Source organism: Phalacrocorax carbo, chromosome 2 (genome assembly GCF_963921805.1).
Source record: "Phalacrocorax carbo chromosome 2, bPhaCar2.1, whole genome shotgun sequence".
NCBI lineage: Eukaryota > Metazoa > Chordata > Aves > Suliformes > Phalacrocoracidae > Phalacrocorax > Phalacrocorax carbo.
Window position 1 is genome coordinate 32,180,519 of NC_087514.1, and position 26,387 is coordinate 32,206,905.

Genomic DNA, 26,387 nt, shown 5'->3' on the forward strand with positions numbered 1-26,387 from the left:
TTCTGTGCATCTGAATGATTTTCTTGTGATTGTCAGGGACCAGCAAGTGTGCAGGTCCCACATCAGAGCTTGCCTACACAAATAAAAAAAATTGAACCAGAGTAATCAAAGGGGTTGCAATTCATGCCCATTTTTCAGTGGATGCTTTACTATAGGCACTCTTGTCAGGAAATAAAAATATATGTGGATAAACGTGGTTTCGCATTAAATCAAAATTGGTCATTTATCATTGTGAATACACTTGCTTACGCTTTACTTTTACTGCTGTGTTTTAACTGACAAACATAAAGTTTCATTTGCTGTTAGTTAAAAATAGTCGAGCAAATACGTCTCCTACACATAAAATTATCCTGCTTAAAGTTCATTTGCTAAATCTGCATGCCTCATTATACAGTGACTTTTATACCCATTTCCTCTGGAGTATATGACACTAAGCAGGCAGGGTCAATTTAAAATAGATAGCTTTTGCTTCCACAGTCAAATTTCATCTACTGTATATGTTTCTGTAAACAAAAAGATACAGCAGAGTAATGTAAGCACAGGCGGGGCCTTTGTGGTATCTTCTTAACCGGCACCTCATCATTTTTTTCAGCACAGAAGCTTTTGCTTCCTCACTGGGAGAGCCTGTGTGAAGACCTGTGTGGATGGTGCTGTAAGGTAAGGAATAACCCCACTGAGAGCCGGGGTTTTTAAGTTCTTCCTAATTTTGCATTGCTACAGAGTTCCCCACATGAGAAGGTGCTTCACTCTGCATCTCATTTCTTCTCAGAAGGACTTGCATATGGTCATCCTTTGTTGTTTGGTAGTAACAAATACATAAGCAAAATTAACTGTTTACTGTGTAGATGATAATAAGTCTTAAATGATGTTGAATTTCACTGTTGCATGAAGTTTTATGTGTGTTCTCTTTCTCTCCCACAAACCTCAAACAGTCCCTTTGGGGAAAGGATCACGCTGTGTGTCTGGTGTACCTCTCGGTGTAGCAGGTCCTTGTCCAGCATCACTTGCAGTATTTTATTCAGTTTTGAAGTGTTAATTTAAAACAGGAGAATCCGGTGTGTTTTCTGATTCCCAGAAATGCCATCACTTTGTGGCCTTCCCCTGCCAGTTTTAGTATCACCTTTCCTTCTCAACTTCACTTCTCTCTTGTCCTGCTGGGTAGCAGCCCCCATCATCTCTCCACCCCTTCAGGCATGGTGCACTGGAGGCTTTTATCTGCAGGCAGACTGATGATCAGCAAACAGCATCATTCTTACCTCTTCTCCCAGGACCTACATCTGTCGTGTTTTACTCTACCTCGCTCACCAAGTGAATAAATAAATGGTCAATAAATAAAGAATCTATTTGAAATATGATGACTGGAAATTATGTAGCTCTTCCCATTTGGGGGCCTAAAAGACAGCTTTCGTGCAATGCTAGGCAGATTACACAGCCCACATGGGTATTACAAAGTCCAGCAGCGTTAGTATAGTCTAGCTGTGCTGTGTGTTTCCTTAATCTGCTTGTTTAGAGACACCCGGAATATTCATCTTAATCATCTGTTTCTGCTGCATAGTAGGTACAGGAGGAAATACCAGAGAGCTCTGTCACTGGGAAAATGCATCATTTGAATGTGCAGTGTAAATATTTTAACTAACCAAATGTAAACACTGTTTTGCCTTTAGGATGGGAAAAGACTGTCACAGTCAAAACGAGCTGACATAACAGTGACCCTGTATATATGAGATACAAAATTGTGTTCACACATTTTGGTAATCAAAACAGAGCCCTTAATGAATTGCCTAGTGTGAAAGGAATTACAAACACAAATGTGCCTGACACAAGATGATCGGAAGGCGCTGCTGTATTAACATTAAGAGGAAGGACTTTCAGGATTCATGGGGATCCAAGGTCCGTGGGAGGGATGATGTGAGATGAGCTGATGAGAGAAGTGAGATGGTAAGATCTAGAGAGAGGCTGGAGACCCTGGAGGAGAATCTAAACCGTAAGTACGCTATGAATATCCATGCTCCTCTGTGCCTCTGGCTATGACTTCTGTTCACCATGCCAGGATAGTTAATTCAGAAGTTTCCAAGGGTTAGAAGATGGTAGAAGCAAGAAAGATACTATATATGGCAAGAAGCACCTTATTTCATTCACGGACGTGCTGTGGCTCTTTCAGTCAGTGGACTCAAAGGAGAGCATAGTTCTTGGGGAGCTCAGAGCAGTTGCTCTTCAGCTCTGCCCACACTGGCTTCATAAGTGCTTGAAGACTTATGGTCAAGTGGTACTTGATAGAAACCAGATGTGGGATTTAACTTTTGGTGCTGAATATGGTCCTGAAAAATAGTGCTGCAGCATAGGATACAGGATCCTCCAGATACCATTTGACTTCATCATGCAGTAGACGCTAAGAAGTAGAGACCCTAAATGGTCTTTGGGCATTCATCAGATTGCTAAACAGAAGAAACATCTGGAGATTATTTCATTGGCTCTGTGTTCTAGCTCATGGACTGTTAATATCAGAAGAGGAAGAAACAACACAGAGGATCTGACCAGACTCCATGGATTGTGAGAAACTAGTTAGAACTTATTTCTCTAGGCACAGGTCTGTGTAAATGCCCAAGCAAGTAAGCTTTTATTACTGGAATAGTTGGGGATTTTTTTATAGTTGATTTTTGCTTGTATCACCAACAATGGGTAATAGATTAACATCTGCCTCACATTCGCTATTTCTTTATTCTAACAGCTGGAAATTTACATTTACACATAGGCCTCAGAGCTAAAAATGTCATTCCTTAGGTTAAAAACCCATACTGATTTTTGTCATTCTGGTTGTTAGGAAGGGGGAACTGAAAACACAGGGAAAAGACAAACAGGAAGGGTAGCCCCTGGGTGATAAATGCTTTCAGTTGGAGCACAGATTCATCATGTATAGAGTAGCCTAAGAGTGTCATTGTCTGCCCTTACTACAGCAGTTTAGCTGTAGCCAAATGAGAAAATCTTAAGTCATCAGTGGAGAGAAAAAATACAATAGCATTTTTTCCAGTGAGGAAATTAAGAGGCTTTTTTGTGTGGATGAGAAGTGTTTTACATAGATGAGAATACCTCTGATGTTATCCTTGAATAAAACTTCTGTTGCTAGAAAATCAGTCATTTTATGCAATAACTTCAAGTAACTATTCTCTCAAACATAGATCATCCAAATCTTCTGTACCTCCCAGACAGATGTACCAATTTTCATGGGAAAGCATGAACACATTCAAAAGTTAGAAATTAGTTTTTCCCTTTAGGAGCAGGAAGGTCATATACTTAAGCAAAAGTGATGTGTTGTGCTGCTTTTTTGTGTTTTTTTTTAAAAAGGGGGTAGGATCTAAAATGGCTTGTTTTAGCACAGGAGAGAGGTAGGAACAGATGACTTCATAGTGCTGAATTAATAGCGTCATTTTTCTGAAAGAAAATCTCATTATGTGAAGAAGGTTTTTAGATGGCTGATGACAGATAAGGAATTTAAGAGGGGGGAAGAGAAGTGTTGTTGGAAAATGTTTGGAATGCCAGTGTAAACTTCAGGGGGAAAGGGAATTAGATAAAAGAATCTATGAGAGTGGGAATAATAATGTGAAGGGAAAGAGACTGTGCTGGTGAGATCTTTTGGCCTAGGTTTTGAAAAGAATTCAGAATATGATCTGCAATCTCTGTCTTTGTTTGGGAGGGGGAATGGGAGTTCTTCCGTTTACAGTAAAGTGGAATAATAATGTCATTGCCCCAGCTGTTAAAATATTTTAAAACCTACTTCAAACTGATTATTTATTGCAGGGTTAAAGTGTAGTGGTCAAAAGAAAGAGAGAAATTGGAATCGATCCCAAGAAGTGGGGTGAAAGCATAATTGATTCTTCCCCGAGAGGGGATGGGACTGCTGGTCCCATCCAGCTCATTCCCACTCAGTTCAGCAAGAGACTGGGTTTTAGGGAGCCTCTTTGGCTATAGCTGTAAGTGAACAAATCTCAAGGTTCAAGTCTGCAGGGGGAACTTGAAAGGCTCTATCAAAGCCAGGGATAAATAGGGTGCATATTTTGAGTTCAAAAGTGCCATCTGAGGGTGGCTTTGCAAAGCATGTGAGGACCATGGCATCCCAAGCATCTTTGGCATACACTTTGAGAACTGACTTGTGTAAAGCAATGTTTCTGCAGAAGGTGGATTTGCTGCACAGGAGCTCCCGTGCCTACAGCTGCTTCAGAAGCTGCTTTTTCGTTGTGGTACAGAGTAATCTTTGCCTACTTAATAATTTCTATGTAACACAGTCTTCAAATTCGTATCTACATATCACCTATTCCAGATGAACAGCAACAGCTTTCAGCGTTGGGTAAGTCTGTCTGTGAGATGAATATATACTTGCACTGTCGTAGACTGTCAATAGCCTTAGACAATCCGCTATCATCAGACTAACTTGGTTTCTCAGTTCTGCTCTTGTGGCACAGCCAATTCCATTTCAGTGTATGTCAATTAAGGAGAGTATACCCTAACAATATTTTATATTTACACAGCACCTCTCATCCTAGAGTACTTTATAAATCATGTATATTCAACACCACTGACCTTTTGCAGTCCCTTGAGAGCAGGAGAGCAACTGTTTTACAAAAGCAATACAAACCATAGGAATTTTTTCTCTGTAATACTGGGGAGAATCCATTAATTATAGAATGAATTATATGTTCCCTAAGCTACAGCTTCAGTTTTTAAAGACCTCTATTGAAAATTTTGGGAAGATAAGTTGCATGATCCTACAATTTGTGTACCCCATGAACAAAGAGCTAATCCATCTTGCCGAGACTGGACCCCTGGAAACATTTCACTCTTGCCTCTAAATGAACATAAAACTATCACTACCTCTATACCTTGGCTGTCATTTTATCTGTAAATTTTCATCTCTTCCCTGCAGGATCTGCCCAAAATCCAATAGTCTGCATTCCCCCCTCAGCTGCTGAGAATCCTCCCATCTCAGTGTGAGAGGTACAGCAAAGTAGATACATCAGAAAACCTATTTAATTGCTTTTGAGGGATTCAAATGTAACCGATCTTCTGGTGTATCAAGCTGTAGAAATTCAGTGTGGCTATGCACTGGGCCAGCATATGCAGAGAAGAGATGAGCAAGGCCAAAGCAACGCGGAGGGGGATGATGGCAATGAATTAATCTTCCTGGCATTCAGTGCCCCTTCCTGTAAACATTAAGAGGACGATCCAAAGCCTGCTGAGATCAGTTAGCGACTGTCCCTGCAGCACTGCAGCCGTGGGGAATGGCAGCGGTTGGTGAGGGAGCGGGTGAGGTCCTCGGTCTGCTGAGGCATCCTTCTTGTGATGTGCAGAGGCTCAGTTTGTGTGCAGGACTACCTTGGTGGGGACAGATTCCCTTGATTTATTTTAGGAAAAAACTCCAGGGAAGCTGCCTTCCTTGTTTTTAAAGAAGATAGATATGCTGCCTGTTCTGACACAGTATTTGACAAACCAGCTGTTCTGAAGGTTAATTTGGGCCTTACTTAACCTGTTGTTTTAAACAGAAGGACAGCAACATTTCTATTTTAGTTGTACAATTCAGCAAATGAATTACAAAACCGCAGTTAACTGTGAATGCCATGGATGGTAACTCAGTTAATAGTAGATTAAAAGAATCTTTAGGTTTTCAGTGTATTGTTTTGCCATTTATCTCTCTTCATAGCTTGTCTGGGTTTAATGTAGTTTATACCATTGAGGAGTAGTACTGAGACAAACCCCATTAAAGCAGGCATTATAGTCCTTGTTTTGATTAGCACTCAAGGCCACTAGATAATGATGCTTAAAAAAAATCTCGTCTTTCTCTCATGGTCATTAGCACTCTGATCACCACCAACCTTCCTGCGACAGTGTCTTTTTTTTTTCCCCTTTAAATCCCAGAGCCAATTGTGAATCCCTTTAATATGGTCTGTGACATTTGAACTGCAACATTTATCTCAAAAATAACAATTCTTGCTCTTTCAGTGCTGATACTTGCAAGAAATCGGATCTTTGTATGTTAAGACTTGTGGTCAAAAATGAACATTACTAGCTAATATTTTACAATTCTATTTTACTGGGGTGATATTCTTTCGTTTTATTTTGCTGTGAGGCTTTCTAGACATTCAGGTGTGTACATGTTCTTCCCAAAAGATGCCCTGACCAGAGAAAGACATTTGCACCACTCTTACCAAGATAGCAGCCAATAGAGGAGCATTTGAGTCCTGGACTGATACAGGCAATTAAAATAATTTCCTCACATAATGTTTACACCAGTGACATGTAATTCTAGGACAAAGCCTCTCAGCACCTCTCTCCAACAGTCATCTGCACTCAGATGAGCAGCTGCTGTTACATGCTAATGTGTTTTGAGGGCAAAGAGCCATTTTAGGACATGTTATTAACTCTGCAAATGGGTGCATTTTCCATCCTAGGGGACAGAGTTGACCTCACGTGCTGTTCCCTTTACAGGTTTTAGTTTTGTTAAACAAACAACTGAGAAAAATTATGAGTTCAACGAGTTGGGCTTGGCATCTTGAAGGATGGGAAATGTCCGTCTGTAATTACATGCTCCAGCCATAGGGACCAGACCCCTCACCTTACAGGCACATGAAGTTGCAGGTCTTTGAGGGCAGAAGGCTAGCCAGGACAATTAACATTTCTAATAACAAAGCTGACTCATTTTACCTGTATTGCTGCATTTTACTTACTGTAGATGAACACTGGTGTACCTGAAAAGAGGCACTCACCCTACACTTCACCCTTTATTCTTAGAGCCCAAAGTTGCCCTGTGTTTTCACTAACTTGCCAGCTCCAGGTACAAGAGCCCAGCAGTCTCCTGAGGTCCTTCGAGCTGCTCACCAAAGCTTTGATTCAAGCAGGCTGAATCCTTGTTTTCATGAACGTATTTCTATATAGAGAAATAAAAATAGCCACTTTTTTCCCTCTCTTGCTCCTGAAGAGGACAAAAATGTGTGCACAAAAAAAAGCATATAATATGGAGCTTTATTATAGACTTGCTTTGGCTTATGACTGTCCTGTATTACTACCAACAGTGTGTTTCTGGCTGTGGCCGTGATCCCCCAGCCCCTGCTCTGGCACGTGGGGGATGAGTAGTCAGGAGTGCCAAATGTAGGAAATGTTAGTGATTTTTGTTGGACTGCTTCTCCATTCTTTCCACCAACATAAACCTTCTGAGCACAGAAGCCCTGTCTGCCCTTTTATCATATTGCAGCCTGAGGCACCTAATCTGTACTCCCTTGGTTTGCGCGTTTTTTGATGAATTTTGCTCACTAGAGCATCCAGTTCTGCTCTATTCCTACTCATTGTTTCGTCTAGCCTTGCTTAGAGTAGATAACTAATGCAGAGTTAAAACACCATCACATTAATGCTCTGTGCCAGGGATGGAAACCTGCTTGTCTGAGAAGCAGTTACACATGAACCAGGCTGAAGAATGAGCTTCAGAGTGGAGTAATACTGGATTTAGTATTCAACCAGTCACCACACTCACCTGATTTGGCCTGGTGTTATTTTTTCATAGATAGTTGCTGCAGTTAAATTAAAAGCCATTTCCTGGTTGCTGAACAACAGAAGTGAAACATATCTCTGGAAGATATTATCTTAATAAAATCCATTTAAAAATATGTAAATCCTCACTTGTGAATTCCTGATAAATGGAGAGTAAATTCCCTCAGTTCCTTATTTATTTAATTTATATGCCATTATAACTGTGAATGAGGCTTTACAAAACCACAGGGACACAATCTTTGCCCTAAAGAGATTGTAGCTGAAATTAGACACAACAGATAACCAATGGCTTCAATAGACAAAGCAGGATTACACAAAATAAAAATTATTCATATTGTGTATATTGTATATGTTGTAAGCTTGTGATAATACAATTATTTGGAAAAGACCTGTTTGCCACCCCTGAATGTAGTGATTAATAACAACGCTCTGCAATAAAGCCATCATTAGTCTTTGCTGATTTAAAACAGAAAACTTGAGACAATAATGACTAATCATTGCTTTCCTAAGGACAATTTAATTGAAATGCTGGATTTAATGGAGGCAATATTCAGTGGTGTATTTGATGCTGTGGCCTCCAATGATCTTCACTTGGTCTTTAGACCCTTCTTCTAAGCTAATGACATTAAGTTTGCCTTCCGTGTTTTATTACATGATGAAGGTAGAGCCTCTTGGAGGCTTTATCAGGACTTCCACGCTTTCTTCACCCCTCATTGTGGGTACACAATGGATAATAACATTTCTCTGTGTTTTAAGTAAAGGAGTGTCTTACACTCTACATGTAGGGCTTCTTTTCTACTATTTAGTTACAAGTACCCATGTAATATTTTGTTTCTGGGAATAAGCCATGACTGTGGAGTACATCATCGTTTGAGTGTTCCTCAGCAGAAGAGGCTACCATCCTCATGTAAATACTGCATGTACTTGTATCAAATCCTCAGGCTTTATTTTGACATTTGAATATCTAGACCTTTTGTTTAACGGGACTTTGGATAACGAACCAGGTTTGGCCACTATTTCCAGATCTCTGCTTAATATAGACCTCATCTCATCTGTTCTCCAGAAGAGAAGAGCAGGTGACACGCTGGCGGTGGGAGCATCGCAGGCTGGCCAAGGGGCATGGAGCTGGAAACATCCCAACCTTCTCAGCCCCTTTGGTGGGTGAGGGTTGGGCTTTTTCTCCGCAGCAATTTGCTCAGATACAAAAGGGGGTTAATGTAGCTGCTCACCTATCCCACAGGATTCTGGTGTGGCTAATTAGTCAATATTTGCACAGCTCTGTGAAAATGATTTAGAAGTGCCAATTATGAATTATAATTATCTTGTGAAGATGATTGGGAGTCCACGTTTGCATGTTGATTCAGGACATGGGAGTAAGCTTTTCAAATAACGGGTCTTATTTAAATACCTTACCTTTTCCTTATCTCTTGTTGTGCGGGTTTTTGTAAGGATTACGAGAAACATTAGTTTACCCTCAGGAAAGACTAGGTCTGGCTGTTTTTAATAATGAGTTATGTACTTAGTCACAGTAGGTAAATTTACAAACCAAGCAGGACACACTCAAAGATCGATTCTGTCTGTTTGGCAGATAGTTTTACATAATAGGCATCAGGACAAGCCTGCTGAGACTTTTACACAAATACTTCTAAGTATAAGCCTGTTAATATGGTGGCAATTCCTGTTTTAAACTCTGCAGAGTTCCTACTTTATTTATATCCCATCTATTTACTGAACTATAACAGATTTACTCTGGGAAGAGACTAAATCTCAGCAGATTTACACTGAAGACTGACATTTAAGTTTCAACTTACTTTCACAAAATAGTAACTAATGCTTAGCACTAACTGCAGGACACTTAGTTATTTTATTCATAGCAGCACATCAGTATTAAAGACAAAGCAAGAATAGCCTAGAAAAGAAGTCCATGATTTCACTTACAGTTTTTGATGTTCCTGGAAACTGTCTGTTGCAGCAAGAATGCTTCTGTATTTTTCTTAAGGTCTCTGCATTTTTGTGTAACTTTATAAATGTTGCTGGTCTCTTTCATTGGATAATAAAAGGCTTTATTATTTATCCTACTTTTATGTAAATCAGTTGGACAAATAGTTGCCTGTAATGCAGGTTTATTATTTCAGCATGTAGATGTGTATGTTAATGTCGCATTAAATAAAAAGAAACCTAGAGTTGCACATAATTCCACAGGGGGGACACTGTTCTGCCTGCAGTTATTATCCAAGAGTGACTGGGAACAGAATTGGGCCACAAGTTCCCTGCATACTTATCTCTTTGCAGTAACATAAAATTTTAATGGGGAAAAATTACAGGGAAATGAACACTTTGTTTAAAAATGTTCATGAAGGGAGAGGAACTTTTCTCCTTTTTTCCTGGATATGGGTCTTTTGGCATCTGTTTGCTAATCTTATGCTTAGACCTGCATTCTGTGACTGCATAGGGATGTTTAACACAATGCTGATATGAGCCCACACATTGATGCTCCAGCAGAGGGGTCTTAAATATTCATATGATGACTAGATTCATGTGGTTTTATTTGCTTCTTTTCTTCTCTACCTGGAGTCCTAAGCACCATCAAATAATTAAACATTATAGGGTCTGCGGTAGTAAACATCTCTGAAAATCTGGACATTCATTTTTTTGTCCTGCCAGCTGGAAGGTCTGAGATGCTCTGGTGTAGTTCTGCTTGGAGAATAGCGTTCTTTTGATAGTAGACTAAAATATTTTATCCCTGCGTAAATCCTTACAGCTTTCTGAGCAGGATTTAATGCTAAGAGCATTCAGCCCTTGTGTAGGAAACGATTGTAGAGGAAGATGCTTGTATCTGCATAATAATTATGTTACTAGTATGAGATTCAACTGTAAGTGAAAACTCCTAAATTTAGGCAAGTACCTGCAAGGCACCTTCAGGCCTGGTTATAGTCAGCAGAGATCAGGGCCCCCTTCAGCTGCCCACCCAGAAGCAGCTGGTGTCATTTGAGATGCCCTGGGACATTTTCACAGTCTCTAATCACTATTTGAGGAGCATGAGAGTTTTCTGTAGGTCCTGTGCCATGTCTGCCAGTCACATCCAGATGCAGATTTCATCTGCCTGAAGAGGGGGCATTGAATGCTGTTTTAAATGCCAAAGGCAATGCCCCTTGGTCTCCAGCTGCCACTCCAGCAGAGCACAAATCTCCTGCAGTTTCTGCATCAAGTTGTCCATCTCTGCGGACATATCTGCAGAGACATTCAGATAGCTTGGATGTCCTCAGGCAACTCAGGTGCTCCTAGCTGCCTGTGTTTAGGCAACTAAGTGGCATCCCTGTGGGCTGGTCAGCTGCATGCCTTGCCAGGCTCCATGGCCTGGTAGCCCCTGGGAATGCAGGTGGCTCAGAAGCATCGTTCACGCATAGACACGCTTGGGCATCTCGCACATCTCATGATGGGTGGTGGACTCCCACCCATCACATCACATGTGTGACATTTCACTGAGCCTGCAGTGTTGCCTGGGACTTTGTTGCTAGAAAATGACAAAAACAATGGAAGGGCTGAGAGGAACAAAGAGAAAACTGTAGTTGCTGCCCCATGTTGCTGCTCTGCTGTGCTCCATACCTCACCTGGTGAGACATAATGTGGATTTGACCCATAGTCTTCCAATCCTCTAGTCTCATCTGAAGAGCCACAGAATAGCAATGTGGGCAATCAAGCCAAGTCAGAAAGCTGCACCAGGGGGAAATCAGTGACACTGAGGCTTGATCACTGGGCAGTACCAGCACAGTGGAATAAATTGGGCATCCTGAAATGGGTCAAATGACTGTCCTTCTGAGACAGCAGCAGGGACTCTACGGTAATTGTTTTGTTTTCTCCATCCGTTTGGGCTGACCTTTGAATTTTCCATCATCGTTTTGCCTTTTCCTTGCCTTCGCTTCACCTGCATTTGCCAGCAGTGCTGTCTTTGCTTATTAGCATTTGTGTACCAGCTGCTGTGCTTTTTCCTTTTTTTGGCAGTTTCTGTGCAGGTTTTCCTTGCTTTTTTGCCCCAAAGCTTTTTGGTGCACGTCAGCATTTTATCTGTTTGCATGCACTAGGGAATGATAGCAGCCATGATCTATTTGGGTCAGTGCATGTCTGTATGTAACCATTCCAAAATGAGGGATTTTCTAAGAATAAATTCTCCCTCACCAATCTGGTTCTTATTCTTGCCCACATATCTGCTTGCTCCCTCCTCTATTATTAGACTTGTGAAACTGGGGTAAAGAGAGTTATGAGTCTTTCTGTTGTTTTTGCTTTCTTCCAGCCAAACTCAGTCTTGTGTTTCTTCTGTTAGTTGGATAACTCATGGAAATATAGAGCAAAGCAAGGAGTTTAGCAGATGCCCCAAATGAAGGTCTGCAGTTACGTGTTACAAGTCAGATGAAAATTCAAAAAGGATTCTCTAACAGGATGGCACGGTGTTTTTCTTGAAAGTAGCACAGGAGTTTGATATTGTTTCTAAGTAAATGCAGAGCTAGATTACCTCTGCTCTTCAGGCAGTTAGCCAGCTGTTTGTCATAGTTGAGAAAATCTTTCAACAAAATGAAAAACTAATTTATTATTGCTGCCATCAAATTAAGCTCTTTTTCAGCCTTCAATAACTAATGGTCACCTTCTCCATTTGTGAACTGCTTCTTTGAAAACTGTCCCATTAAACCATTCCCTTCTGCAAAATCTGATTGTTTTACAATAAAACTGTCTCCCTAAGCAATGGAAAAGGATAAAAAGAGGTTTGTTCCCCATATAGTGTTAGGTTATCCTTCCAAATGAGCCATATTCAGGAGGGTAGTACAGCAGGCCTGAGAATGGCAAATTTCTCAATGAATAAAAATAAAGCAGATGAAATCCAGACTGCTTGGTGAAGGAAAATCAGACCTGAACAGGGTATTGTAACAGTGATGTAATGGTAAATGTAAAAGATAACTAGCTGTTGGAATTTCAGGAGGGGTGGGGGGCATATTGTAGCTGTATACGTTCTTGAGCTGACGTCTCATTATTGCATCTATGTTTGTGTCTTGCATGTCGCTTAAAGTTTTTTACCCCATTTTAGGTAAGCAGTCCTATTACTTCATTCCTATCATTTAATTCTCTTTCGGAGAGTGTTTTCATGTATTGTCATCTGCCCTTTGTACTTCTGACATGCCCTGCCTTTTCTCACCACTTGGGCATCCCAATATTAATAGCCCATAACCAAAGTAATCAATAGATGTTGATATCAGTACTGGTAATTTTATAAGGAGTTTGTGTGAGTATGTTTGATTGGTATATTATAGAAAAATAATTTGGGGGAAGAAGTGCTAAAACAAAAATGTTGCCCAGGGTGAGAAATACTCAGCTGATGGCAAGGGTGATGGTGCCCTCCTAGAAGGACCAGGCCTCGAGGTGGGTGGAGAACTGAAGGCAGCTCATGGAGCTGTGAGGCAGAGGGGAGCTGTGGCAACACCGATGTGGCCTCTGGAAAGGAGGAGGACATGGCTGTGGAAGGAGGAATGAGGCTCTGCGGGTGGCAGAGGGTGGGTGAAGGTACCACGAGGCAAGGTGACAGAGGTGAAGGCTTCCTGGCTATGTGGGAGTGGAAGCAGTAGCTGCCTTCATGGCGTGCGTGCACATGGATGTGGGCTCAGGCCCCTGGTGTGTGTGCATACCATGGTCCCATCTGCATGGCTGAAACTCAGCTGCTGTGTTGAATGAGATGTATTTTCCACTGACCAGTCGTACAAAGGTTTTGAGTTTGCTGTCTGCTCTTCCCCTCACAAATCACCAGCATAAGACTGTTCGTCTTAACTGGTCTGTTTTGAATCTCTCTCCTGTCCCTGGAGAGCAGTTATCCTGTACCCAGTATGGGTTTTCACCAAATTCGAGTCTCATTCTTCTCCATCAAAACCTTAACAGGACCAAGTTCTGTGGGGAAAAAGTAATGATTTGGGTCAGCACAAAACCAAAACCTGGAAGAAGAAAATCCAGGCTGGTTACTGATTGTGTGAAGCGATGTGATGCTCTGCTTGTTCTGCCTACCAGCAATTGCTTCTCTGTCATCATGCTTTGGCAGCTCTTAGCTCAAAGTAGTAGCAAAGCTTCCTGCAGCAGGCATGATGTATTTATCCTTCTCTCTGCAGTGCTACCCATATTGTAGCGCTTCCTGCTAAAATAGTGCCAATGATAGTAACATAGGAAAGCACAGAGGCAGGGGAAGTCTCGCAGCATTAGTGATGCTTAAATTGCAGAAAAACTGATGCCAACAGGCAGCAAAAAGAACAGACTGGAGAAAAGGGAAAAAAGGAAATTTTTTTTTAGTCATTTGTTATTCAGCAAACTCAAGTTTACAAGCTACAGGCCAAATTCTGTCTTCTGATTCTTGCTTAGGTGCAAGAGCGGTGTATTTTTATTCGGGATCATGATTTATTCATGTTGAGGAAATGTTCTGTTTATACCAAGTTCAGATGCAAAGCAGTAGTTAGTAGATGATATTCAGGCTGGAGATTTCCCTTGAAACAATACAGGAAAGTGTTTATTTTCTGAAGTCCATTTTCCTCCACAGATAGTTTCCTACCATTAAATATGCAGCAGTCAGGAGAAAGAGCCCAAAACTGTGACAGGCAACTGCATTTGCTGGATATGTAAATGCAATATGCATACACATAGCTTTATGGAGGGTTTCTTTTCCACAGAGTATGAACCAAACATCTCAATTAAATCGAGAAGGGGAAGACCTGGTTTTCATTAGCTGTGAAGACTTTCAGAATTGCATTAGTTGCAGTTCATTAGATCTTATAATCGTGTTTGCTGTGTGTCATGGTGAGGGAGAGGGGTTTGGGTGTGCACAGGGGGAACCCAGCTTGTAGATCATTCCCACAGGACCTCTGAAAGCTTCTGCTGCCTCAGTCCATCAGGATCAAGCCCCAAGCTTTATATTTCCCTTGCCACAGCAGGAAAGCAGGCAGATAAAATGCTCCACGTGCCAGGACATTGGTGTGGGGGACAGGAAACGGGTGGATTTTGCCTCGCTACCCTACGCTGCTCCAGCTGGCAAGCGGAGCAGCACCGGCACCTTGGTGGAGAGGTGAAGCCACAGGATATGCTGGACTGTCACAAGCAACTGGCATTTTCATTTGCCCCAGCTCTGCTTCCAATTGAAAGGACAGAATGGCATGATAATGCTAGTCTCGGCGGGAAGTTGCAATGAAGTGGTGCAACAACATGAGGCCATAAAAAGACCTGGTCTGTCAGTGCTGCTCCCACTGCACAAAGGCTTAGCCATGTTTTCTGTTCTGATGTGTCAACCAAGAAAGTCAAATCAAAGGAGTGCATCTGAAGACAAGAATTCAAACTGTGTCTGTTGTACATCACCTTTCCCAGAGGGTCACCACACATTAACCTACCCTGCTTTTGTCCGTGATATATAGGTATGTCCTCTCCTGGCTGTCCTAACTGTCCTCAGTTAGTCTTTACTGACTAACTGAGCATACAGGCAGCCAGTTTAGATTATTTTTAGACTACTGAAGTTAAGGCAGCACCTGCCCTTAAGGACCACACAGCTGTGTTCCCAACTCAAAGGAGAAAAGGAAGATCACACAGATGCAGCACTGGCTGGGGACACCAGGTATCTGGAATCAGTTCTCATCTCTGCAAAAAGCTCTTCAAAAAAATGGCGAATCCTTCTCTGTCTTGGACATTTTTTTCATTAAAAGAAAGTTATTTACATAGGGATTCTCTCATGTGCTGCCTTGGTCTTATCTAGATAAAACGTAAACTCTTCAGGACAGGGACTGTCTCCAGCAATGAAGAAGGCTCTGCATATATGCACCAAATATTTAAGAAAAGTTGATATTCCTAATGAAATACAAATGCTAAAAGCACTGTACTGATTCAATTAGAGTGAATAACGAGAAATCTCAGCTCAAAATAGCTCTTTACCTTTACAAAGCACATCAGAAGATGAACACTGTTTTCTTAAATTGGTCTGTCGCTAAGTTAAATGACTGGCTGCTGCCCCTCTTGCTGTGGGATATTGCACAGCTCAATTCTCACTAAATCTTTTTGCTTCAAAGTTATTTAATCTTAAATATAACAGGCCCTTTTGATGTAACTTGTGCTTACCTCCAAGGACCATCACTTAGGTTCCCTGGAACACTCCTGTCTTCCAGACTTTTATATCCATCGATTATACGGTAGTGTTGACACTCAGTAATCTGGGTTTTTTAGATTTAAAATTCTTTTGATTAGGTTTTTCAAAATTGGAATGCATCTGGTATGCTTCATTTTGGGGGGATCTCACTCAAGGTGCATTAAAAGGCTGTAATGTCCTGACAGGTAAATGCGAGACATTTTTTAAATTTCTCAGTGTAGGTAGAGTCAATCTCACTGTACGTACTAAAATTTTAGCAATCTAAAAGTTAAATATCAGTGGAAGTAACTTAAGTCTTTTCCTTGATGAGAACAGAGGTGAGGTATCTCAGGTAGGATCGCACAGATAGCATCTGGGTGAATGGAAGCCTGTTTTTAGAGATGTAGACGTACAGAAGTTGAATCACACTCTAAGGAGGAGTCTTGCTTTTTTTAAAAAAAACTTCTTCAGCAGCATTTCATTGAGGATAATCAGAGCATTGTGTTTTGCTGCTGCATATTTTGCAATCTTATGTATTTTTATGTTTAGCATCCTTTGGAAATTGGAAGTAGCCTCTGGAAAAGTACTATCTATCCGTTGTGTTTCATGGGCCTGATTCAAACACTAGTTTGAGTCAAGTGCAATTGCCATGGATTTTAGAGGTCTTTTAGGTCAGATGACAGACGCAGTCTGTGTGTGCCCACTTCTCAGGCTTGGGGGAATTTCTCCGTTTCCCTTATCATTACCTGAGTTTGCAAAAGTGTTGCTTGAAATGTTGTTGCACTGCAAAGACCAAAAAGGGACGTGGCCTGGTGGAATTACGTAAACAGCAAAGTGCAATTATAAACAGGCCGTGTTTAATATGAAGTAGCATCTAGTTCCAGGAACAGCAAAGCTATCAAGAATAGTTGTGTCAGAGCTGGAAAACACTTCACAAAGACAGCTTTCATTTCTATATGCTCTAAAGTATGCAGTAATCGTGGTCTAATTACATCACTGCAGCCAGAAAGAAATGTGCGATATTGTGGGGGTGTGGGAAAGAGAATAATATGCTACAATTAAGCTGTAATCTTTGGCATGGTCACTCATCAGATAAAGCTTTTCTGCTGTTGCATTCGAGACAGTCATTATTTGGCTGCTAAAGCCTGGGGAAAATATGTGGTGGTGTTCATGGGAGCTGTTTCACAGAGGCTTCATTATCAGCTTCTTCCTCAGCAGCTGGCCAAGCCCAGCTGATGCGCTGCATTTGCAAGCTGTGTCCGCAGCGCTCTGCCGTTCCCTGCTTGTACTGGGGGGTGTTGTACTACTGGAGGTGAAATGAGGGTAACATTATTACCCACTGTGGAATGAATTTGCGAGCTTTAAGTTATTGGTTTAAAAAACTGTTTGCTCAGGACCTGATTTATAATGGAAGATAGCTTTGGTGGAGCTTTGTGAGCATGTGGTTTATGCACAGAAAGAGATTGTGAATGTGGGAAATAAATGTGAGAGCTATGTGACAAGTTAAGTACATAATTATGCACGTGTGTTAACCTTAGGATGCAGATTGTGTTTCACTGGGACGTAATCATGTTCACATGCAATTATGCTCACCTTCCTTTGAAAGTCTAGTTTTACAGTCTGCTAGAAAACCTTGCTAAGTGGCATCTCTTATTTTCTAAAATGCTCCACCATTTTAATAGAAACTATTCAGCCACCTTGAAGCAAGCTCTTGATTTCACATTCTTAATTGTTCATACAACTTTCCTGATTCTTCCCACTTTCCCAAATGTCTTTCTGAGGAGGAGAGGCAGCCTGTGATGCAGGCTCATGTGGAATTGCTAAAATTCTAGTAGGAATAGAGAGGAACGTGTGGAAGAAATCAGGTCAACTTTGAATACGTTGACCTTGAGGTGACGTGGACTGACAAGGCATGAAGGAGTTGATAGGGGTATGAATGCAGAATGGGGTGTAAATCAGCATTTATTGCTGCAAAAGCCTTTTTAAATTTTTATAGAATAGCACAGATAGATGGTTTCAGAGAGACTTGGTTTCTCTTTAAGAGATGTTAAGACTTAGAAGGGGTTAAAAGTGACCAGTGGTTTGGGACTGTTCAGTTTTGTCTTAGATCTGTTTTTGCATTATAGAGTACACACATCCTTTGATAAGCCAGCTATGATTTCTGTAAAAGTAGATACAGTGGGGAATTAGATCAGAACCTCATTATTCTGCTGCCTCACAAAGCAGAAATGAACTATTTTGAAGGCTTACAGCATGCACAGTATCTGCAAGGCTTGTCTGACAGCCTGCAACAGCAGCACAGTCCATGCAAGTAATTCCTTCCAGCATCAGGCTTTCAGGACCAGGCCTTAATTAGGTGCACATCTGGTCTCCTGCAGCAGTTCTTCACTGCTTGGAATAAGACATGTCTGTCTTTAACTGTTCTCATTAAATGGGTGCTGCCAAGCCAAGCAGCTCAAAACACAACTGCACCAGAAGAGCTTTAATCTGTTGTAGGAAAGGAATTGTCCTGATTTAGTGCACAGGAACCCCAAAAGTGAACTGTAGTAGGTACTGCATGAGAAAGGTGATCTTGGTCTCAAGGTTTGCATAGTTCAGTACTGGTTCTACATATAAACAGCTAGAAGCTGAAACAAGGCAATGCAAATGCAGAAGCAGTAACACAGATGGGTCTTACAACTTTTCTACAGTGTATTTGGAGAAAATTCACAAATCCTGATTGTGGTGACACTGTGGTGTTAGGAGAGATTCTGCCAAGCAGGACCCCAGTCCAAACAGCCATCCTGTGACTTGTTGTCTGCAGAAGCATTAAATTGCAATTGTTCTTATGCACCTAGCACTAAATTTAAAGCAAGGATATTTGTTTATTCAGGCTGTTCCATGGCATCATTTGTCTTAAAGTAGCAATGCCTGAGAACTATCTGAATTTTCTCTTTTTGATAAAATTTCAACATCTTTGTACTTACTTTATTAGATACTTATACACGCTTATTGCTGCTTTGATATCTTAGTATAGTTTTTGTTGCCTATAACAGAGGTGATTGCCCCAGGCAGCAAACAGAATTGGGAACTGGGGGAGAGACACAAGCTGGTGAGAGAAGCTGGAGTGGGTATGAAGCTGGGCATGTCCTGTGGTGGAGGAGTACTGAGAGGAGAGAAGGAGCTCTAGCACAGGGGGACTGAGGTCAAAAGGACCCACTGTTATCACATTTTCAGTCTGAGATACAAAGGATCTGGTTTTACCAAGTTAGAACAGCCTGAAGCATAATTTAGGTCCTCTGTAGGATGCTAGCTTCATAGAGAAAGTCTGTTTTCAGGATTTAGAGGAACACAAGATAAAAGGATCTACATCCAGGGGCGTTACTCGCACCTGCAGGACTGTTTCTGCTGCTGCCTGTTTGTTGTAGCCCAGGTTTCTGTTCTGGTTTTGTGTTTGAATGACAATGTTTGCAGCTGGATGTCAACAAGAGGATGTTAGTTTCATACTTCTCAGCCCCTGTCTCAGTTTGTGGTTCCACATATCTTGTACTTCACCATCTTCTGGTTTAATGCAGCTCTCCAGGGGCTTGCTACCAGAGCAATAAAAATCTCATTTAAAAATTAGGACCGTCTTCCCCGCTCTCCTCTCTCCCTCCCACGTCTGCAATGTTGAGGTGGAGGGGATCTTCCAAACAATGAGTTGGCTGATCTGTGTTGCAACTAGCAGCAGATAAGTGAAAGCACTGGGAGCAGGAGGGGTGGGAATGAGAAGAGAGCAGTAGGAGACTGAGCACCTTGAGGAGGAGCCCTGCAACTGAAGCTCAGCACAGAGGTGAGCACGTGAAGCTCCTGGGCAGTGCCCCTGTTAGCCAAATCTGGCCTGACAGCCCAGAACAGGGAGTCGCGATCCCACAGCCCTCCCCGAATCTCTCCTGTCCTGTCATGTTTGGCTTCTCACATTCAAAGTCGCTCAGTTGTCAGAACAATTTCTTCTCTTGCCTATGCTCCATCTATAATTCATTAAGAAATCCAGAGAGGTAAAGCCATCAGCTTTCCCCACTCTTTCCCCTCTGGAAAGCATGGGCCGAGCGTGGTTTGCAGCAGGACATGAATGAACCGGCTGTAAAACCCAGAAGCCAAGGGCAAGGTGGTGGGAGAGGGACATGCTGCCATCTCCTGCCAGGCCTCCTGGGCCACCGGGGCGTGGCATTTGCCTCTTGCAAAGCTATGCATTTCAGCATAACCTCGGGCAGATCTTTGCTCAGAAAACCCAGGTCAAATCCTGGACCTTAATCACACTGGATCTGTCCGTTCCTGGGCTTCAAAGGAGTTCTCAGTCCAAGCTTTTCCTCACTAGTTGAAATAGTCACTCCATGTGCTCCCTAAAATTGCAGCCTATTACGCACAAAACTGCTTCACCTCAGATACAGTTTTTTATCCTTCACTTTGGCAATAAATTTGCACTTGCACGTCCTATGCTCCCATCATCACCAACTTAGGCTGAACCGCCTTAGCTCTGCATTATCCCTGCAACAGCTGTAAGGAAGAATTACACATTATTCACCATGAAAGTGCAGGTCATGCAATGAAATATCTTTTTGAAACTGCAAATGTAATTGTGCATTTAAGTGCAATTTTGAGGAAATGGCTATGGGCGTTATTTGCCATATAGGTTCCACTAATGGAAAATATCGATGTCTAAAAAGCAAGAGAAAGTTGCCACAAGAGGGAGAATTTTTATTCAGTATAGCGAAAGGATTAGTTTTCTGAACTGATAATGGCTTTGAAATGTGAATGCAAACCATGGCTTGCATTTTGCTTTAGATGAAATAGCCAGTTTTCTTATCCAGGTATTCCATGCCTGTATCTATTACTCATTTTTGGAGTTTGGTGTCACCAAAAACTTGTGTGGAGTTTTCTGTGGAAAGGGTACAATCAAAGAAATCTTCATTTTAAAAAGATCACCACAGATGAAAAAAAAAAGTTTGATTGACTGTTATTCTGCCTCAGCGATGTCTCTCTGCAAGGTTAAACTATTCAAGTCTGGCAGTCTTTCAAGGGTGGAGGTAGGACTTTTTTCAAGCCCAGCAGATGAAAGGGCCTCTGTAAGCTCCATCTTTAGCAGCAGGGTTTGCATTCAGCTCTCAAGCACCCTCACAAGAGCCACAAATCCCTGTCCCCAAACCGAGAGATTCACCAGAGGGCAGCACAATATCACTTTTTATTGTAAAAGCAGGAGTTAACCACTTCAGCTATCTAAGAGCTTTTTGAAATTAGCTGCTTGTGGTTCCATAGCCATGACTGCAAATAAGTTTCTCTTTAAAGCTAGCCTCTAAAGCAGCCCCAAAGTCCATTATATTAGGCATACGTTAACGTTTTAGTGTCCATGCATTCACCAAGTGGAAGCCGGAGTCCACAGTTGTATTTCCAATGTATCCCTCTGCCAGGTCTCTGTCCAAGGCTGCTCAGGGCAGCTGATGGGTGCTTGTCCAGTGTCAAGTATTTCACAGAGGGTGAATGTAGGCATGATTTTTTTGTGTTGTATTTACTTCTGGGTGTCCTGTGTGCTGAGCAGCTTCTAGGTCCTCTAGCACTTACGCCAAACTCTTGCCATTCAGGGAGCTAAGAGGAGTCACTGGTTACATCTTGCCTGCTCAGCTGCCCTCATGAAGGGCTTCATCTGTTGTCAGTCTGTTCCAATTTATTACTCGATTCTGCCTGCACAGGTAACTGGTGTCTCCAGCAGTTGCCTCCCCTGGTTCAAGTGCCACTGTACTTTTCTGACCTTTTTTGACCTCTTTCTCTCAACTTACAGTCAAAGCTTTGGTATCTGAATTCTTGCTCTTTTGCTGTAGATTAACTACATCATCTCTCCTTGGCTGTTCTCTTTGCTCCATTTGGCTTCTGCCTGGTGGGATGTCTCATGTCTAGCGTCAATCTTGTACTTCTGTCCTGACATTCACACGTAGGTCTTCCTCGACTCTCCCTCTGATCTCACTCCTTTTTAAGCTCAGTCTCAGCTCCATCCACTCCTGCTCATCCCAGCGCTTCCTAACTCTGTACTGAAGTCTTCAAAGATGCAGCTTTTCCATGGGGCTGCTCCCCATGCATCCTTAGCTTTCCTTAGCTCAGATATTACCTTTATTTAAAGGCCAGCAGCCTTAAGTATATAAGTGTAGAATAAAAGAATAGCTTTTCCTACCGGACTGGCTTTTGGTACATTACTTAGTCTTCTGAGAGGAGTGTAGTATTGTTCCTCAGAGTAGGTATAAAATCATTAACTTGTGTCTGTTTTAAAAAAAATTGTGATTCTGTTTTAAGAAAAAAGAAAAATATTTTGAAATCCCTATTCTTTTTCTTATATTTTTCTTATATTTTTCTTTGCATAATATTTTGGGAAAAAAATAAAAAAGGTTTCATTTCGTTTGCATTCTCTCTATTTCTTGGGAAAACTAAGGAAGAAAAGACAACAAAAATGCGGAAAAAATTATTTGATTCAGTTTTCCTTTTTTTTCTATGTAAGGGAGAAAAAATAGTATTTTTAAAGGCAGAAGGATGGGGAAAAGAGAGGGTAAAAGATCTTTTAAGAATAAGTTTTAAAAGCTTTACCAGGGCAGAAAGTGCCTTTGAAAATTCATAAAAAATAAAAGTTGAAAAGAAAACCACTTTCTATTCAAAACACTTAACAAAGGTTTGGAGCTAGCTAAGGCAGCCAGTGCAGTGTGCTTTGCAGTGTTTTCTAAACGAGGACAGTCCATCACCTCTACAGGAATCCATCCCAGTGCACACTGCCCTTGCACCTAATCAGAGAGGTCTTTGCAGGCATTACACCAAGTTTTCTCCTGACTAAATCTGATTCCACTTTTCTTAAGGTCTCTCTATTTCCAGTCAGTGATGCGGCTATGACTCCATGTAGAAATAACCCGAGTTTTGCTTGAAAACAGGGGTGAGGCAGGGCTGTATCAGACTCACATCTGCACTATACATCATTTTAGAGTGGTCTGCCATTGCTTTTAAATGTTTAATTTTTCAAGCTCTACCAAGATAAACGCTGAGTCACGCTGCTTGGCAGCGGTCGCCCCCAAGGAGCTGCGGCGCTTTGGTGTCGGTACTCAGGGCTCCCAGTAAGACATACCTGTGCCTTGGCAAGGTGTGCGACGCCTACTCTTCCCATCCTGTGTATTTATGGGTTTGGAGAAGTTACAGATTATCTGCCTTTCTTATAACTTGGCCAAACTAGAAATATTTAACTACACTAGTTTGTTTTTACAGGATCAGCAACTTTTTCCATCATTTGTTTATTTCTTCCCATTTCAAGTTACTGCAATGCCATTAATATCTAAAGGAAAAAAAAAAAAAAGCTTTTATCCACCATGGATAAATTAATAAGAATTGCTTCTTCTTGGAAGGTGGCCAGAAGTCTGATCCCGCATGGTAGAAGCCAATGAGCCCATTTTATGCAGGAACAGAAATGTTACTTGTAAGAGCTACCCAGTCACATAGCTTAGTTGTTAAGTTTCTTCTGCTGACTCACTAGCTTTCCTTTGATGTGAATGGCCTCTTTCTGGAAATTAATCTTTTTTCTCGTAAGATTTTATTAACAAAATGGTGACATGGTGTTTTTTGATACAGAGATGATATTAGTACCTAACTGAATCTACTGTTACAAAGTGTGCTTCTGCTGCAAAGAAAAAAATATATATGTACATACATATTTCATATATAAAATATATATATGAAAATATATGCATAAAATTAAAGCAAGTCTTAGTGGCTTTAGACACTACTCAGTCTTAAGTTTATGCTACTTTTTCATTCCCAAAAGATAACTGCTCATTTCTTAGCCATTGTATTCTGTTTCAGTGTTTATCAATCTGGAAGTCTAGCTGAAGGCCTGTAAATTGACTTTGCATAACCTATTCCTAAATTACAGAGAAACTGATATTTTCAGCAGTGCAGAATGAAAGACTTCTTTTTAATTTTGCCATGTCAACAATGTATTACATTAAAAATATGTATAACATTTTAGAATATATTGTATACCAAAACTTATACATCATAAATACTGCTTAGCCAGGATGTTTCTCCAGTGGTTGCTGTGCTGTAGCAAAAACTGTGTTTATTCAAGTTTTTAAAAAACGCTTTGTCTAGTTTTCTTATTAGTTGTTTTCTTAGATTCAGATGGGGATAAGCAAAAAAAGAAAGTTCAGTATTATTACTCTCCAGACATACTATTAAGAAAATAAGCATTTCACACAGAAATAAGATTAGATCTGATCCGCTGCAAGAAAGGTTTTTGTGGTGTTCCTTTCAAAGACTTACCTAGCTTATTTGTCACTGTGCTTTAAGCACCAAATCACATGCAGGCAGGAGGCATTGAGAAGGAAGGAGGTGAACGCCTGCTGCGGGTCTCTTTTTGGCTTGTTAACTTTGTGGAAGTTGTAGTTGGTTTGGAAAGCTCACTTTTCAATGAAGTTAACAAATATCACTGCAAAATAGACTACTCTGTCCCTCAAAGTGGATTTATAAAGTTTTTCCTCAAAACACAAGTACAGAGATACTGTACTACCTTTTATTTGTGTTGAGATTGTAGATAGGTAGCAGCTTGTGTTAATATTTGGCAACGTTTGTTTTATGCCGCCATCGGAAATGTAGCTGAAAATCTCTTTGGCTGGCTGGCTTGTACTTGAAATTGGCTTTTTGTAAGATGTGGATTTGAAAATCTCTCCTACTGGATCTGTAGCTGTCGGATTCATTATCTTCAAAATTTGTATTAACCTCTGTCGGTGGGTTTTTTTCTGCAGAAACAGAAGGTGCACAAAGCACAGATGCCAGCCTTGTCCAAGGAATAACCACTTCATCCCCAAGTGACACCAGCTCCTACTAGTACCATGGGGCCAGAGGGTGGTTTCTTAGGCAGTGGACAGATCCACGTCATCCTCTGGGGAAGTTTGGCAGCCATGACAACACTCTTGTTCCTCACCTTCCTCATCTTCCTCTGCTCCAGCTGCAACAGGTAAGGCTCAGGAGCCTAGCAGGCAGTAACAGTTCTTGAGTCAAATAGTGCGGGGGTTGAAGTAGCTTCACTAATTGCTGGTTAGCTAGAAATACCGAGGACTTAGGTACGGAAATAAAATAAGTACAGCACAAAATCTGTTTTCAGAGCAAACCTGAACTTGAATGGTTCTGTTCATTCTAAAATCTAATTTGTTTTTTTCTTTTGCTGTGAAGGAGAAACACTGTTGTGTTTGCTAGGTGCTTTCTCCTGAGCTGGAGCCTGGAGTGCAGGTGGACACTGACTGTTAGCAGATCACACTGCTAACATGAAACTGAGAAAATTAGGTGGGTCAAACAGGACGAAAAAAGTATAGGCAAAAAGGAAAGGAAAATTATTTCAGCTTTGTTTTGGCCATTCCTGAAGACTAGGGAATTGATCCTGCCATTCAAGCCAGAATGAGTAAGACTCAAACAGTGATACTAATTAATGTCTTGTACTTGTACCTTAGCTGTATTTTCTTCTCCGTAAGAGGGTTCAATTTCACCAATACAGGCACTTCTACTGACTTTGTTTATTCACATTTCAAGGCCCCTTCATGACATGTAAGGAGAGCCCCACTGATTGCATGGGGAGCTGGGCAGCCTGCGCTCAACCCACAGTGCCCTTCCATCGGATCAAACCGGTCAGAGCCTTCACAATGAGGAGCAGGACTGCTGTGGTCCATGTTGCTACTGTTTGCCAGCATAGCTCAATCAGCCAAGTGTATGGCGGGGAGAAAACCCTATCCATAACTCAGTACAGCAGCAAAATCTTTGTTTTGGACTCCAATGCCTATAGGATCATGTTCTTTCAGCCATTCAGCATTGAGAGCATTGAGGAAGCTGTGTAGCCATAAAATATACTGTATTGGTATAAGGTGTATCTACAGTGGAAGGCCCTGTTTTTCAGCAGGATTCCTCTAATGCCCACATAGCAAAAACAATCGTGGGCAAGACCAGACCCCAGAAGTTGGCTGAAACCCTAAAAAGCATAAGTTGGAACTTCTAATTTCACATGATTCAGGAGAAATGCTTTTGTAAGCTGTTAGGTGACATTTCAGTATCTTCCTATTCATCACAGTTTCCTGTGATACCTGTGTAAAAATAGTAGAAATATGGGCTTTTTTATATATTTAAATGTATAAAAACCTATTTTAAAAATCCTTAACCCACAAACATGGCATCTGGGTACCATGTCTTGTCTTGTAACACTCCAGTCCTTGAAACATCTCTAGAAGGATGTTTTTAAAACAGAGTCAAACCACTAAGTATGTCTTTGCAGTTACAGAAATACATTGTCATAAACTATCTGGTGATGCTCTTTAATAAATTCCTGTGTTGCTAGTCTGAACGCAGTATCTTTTATTTCAGGTCATTCTGTAGGGCAGGTTGTTTATACATAAATGCAATTATGTAAAATTTCTTCCTAGCTTACTCTTCAAAAATGGTTGAGGACATGGAAAACTGAACAAAATCTGCTTTTTCTAAAATGTCAGAGTCAGAAAAACTTCCAGAGAGGAAATTAAGTATTTGTAAACTTTAACTCTGCTCTGCATTGGTGCAGACTTCCTTGCTCTGTTTTCTTATTTCCTGGTTAGGTAGAATTTTAACAGTTGCTAATGTGCGAAGTACGGCACATTGCAGACTTTAGAAGAAGCACAGATTTCATATGATCAATATTTTCTCACCTTTCTACTTGCCTTTTCAT

At 41.2% G+C, this 26,387-nt stretch overlaps 1 protein-coding gene across 2 annotated transcripts in view; it reads left to right on the plus strand.

The window, feature by feature from the left end:
- PAG1 (phosphoprotein membrane anchor with glycosphingolipid microdomains 1) overlaps positions 1–26,387 on the plus strand; it is a 117,488-nt gene that overhangs the window by 70,139 nt on the left and 20,962 nt on the right. Inside the window, exons 4-5 of one of the 2 annotated variants that reach the window (XM_064442496.1) lie at positions 593–657; positions 24,448–24,659. In XM_064442496.1, the coding sequence (XP_064298566.1) occupies positions 24,535–24,659 (125 nt within the window). In that variant the 5' untranslated portion in view covers positions 593–657; positions 24,448–24,534. The remainder of the gene's footprint in view (positions 1–592; positions 658–24,447; positions 24,660–26,387) is intronic. The other variant, XM_064442497.1, reaches the window with a different exon arrangement.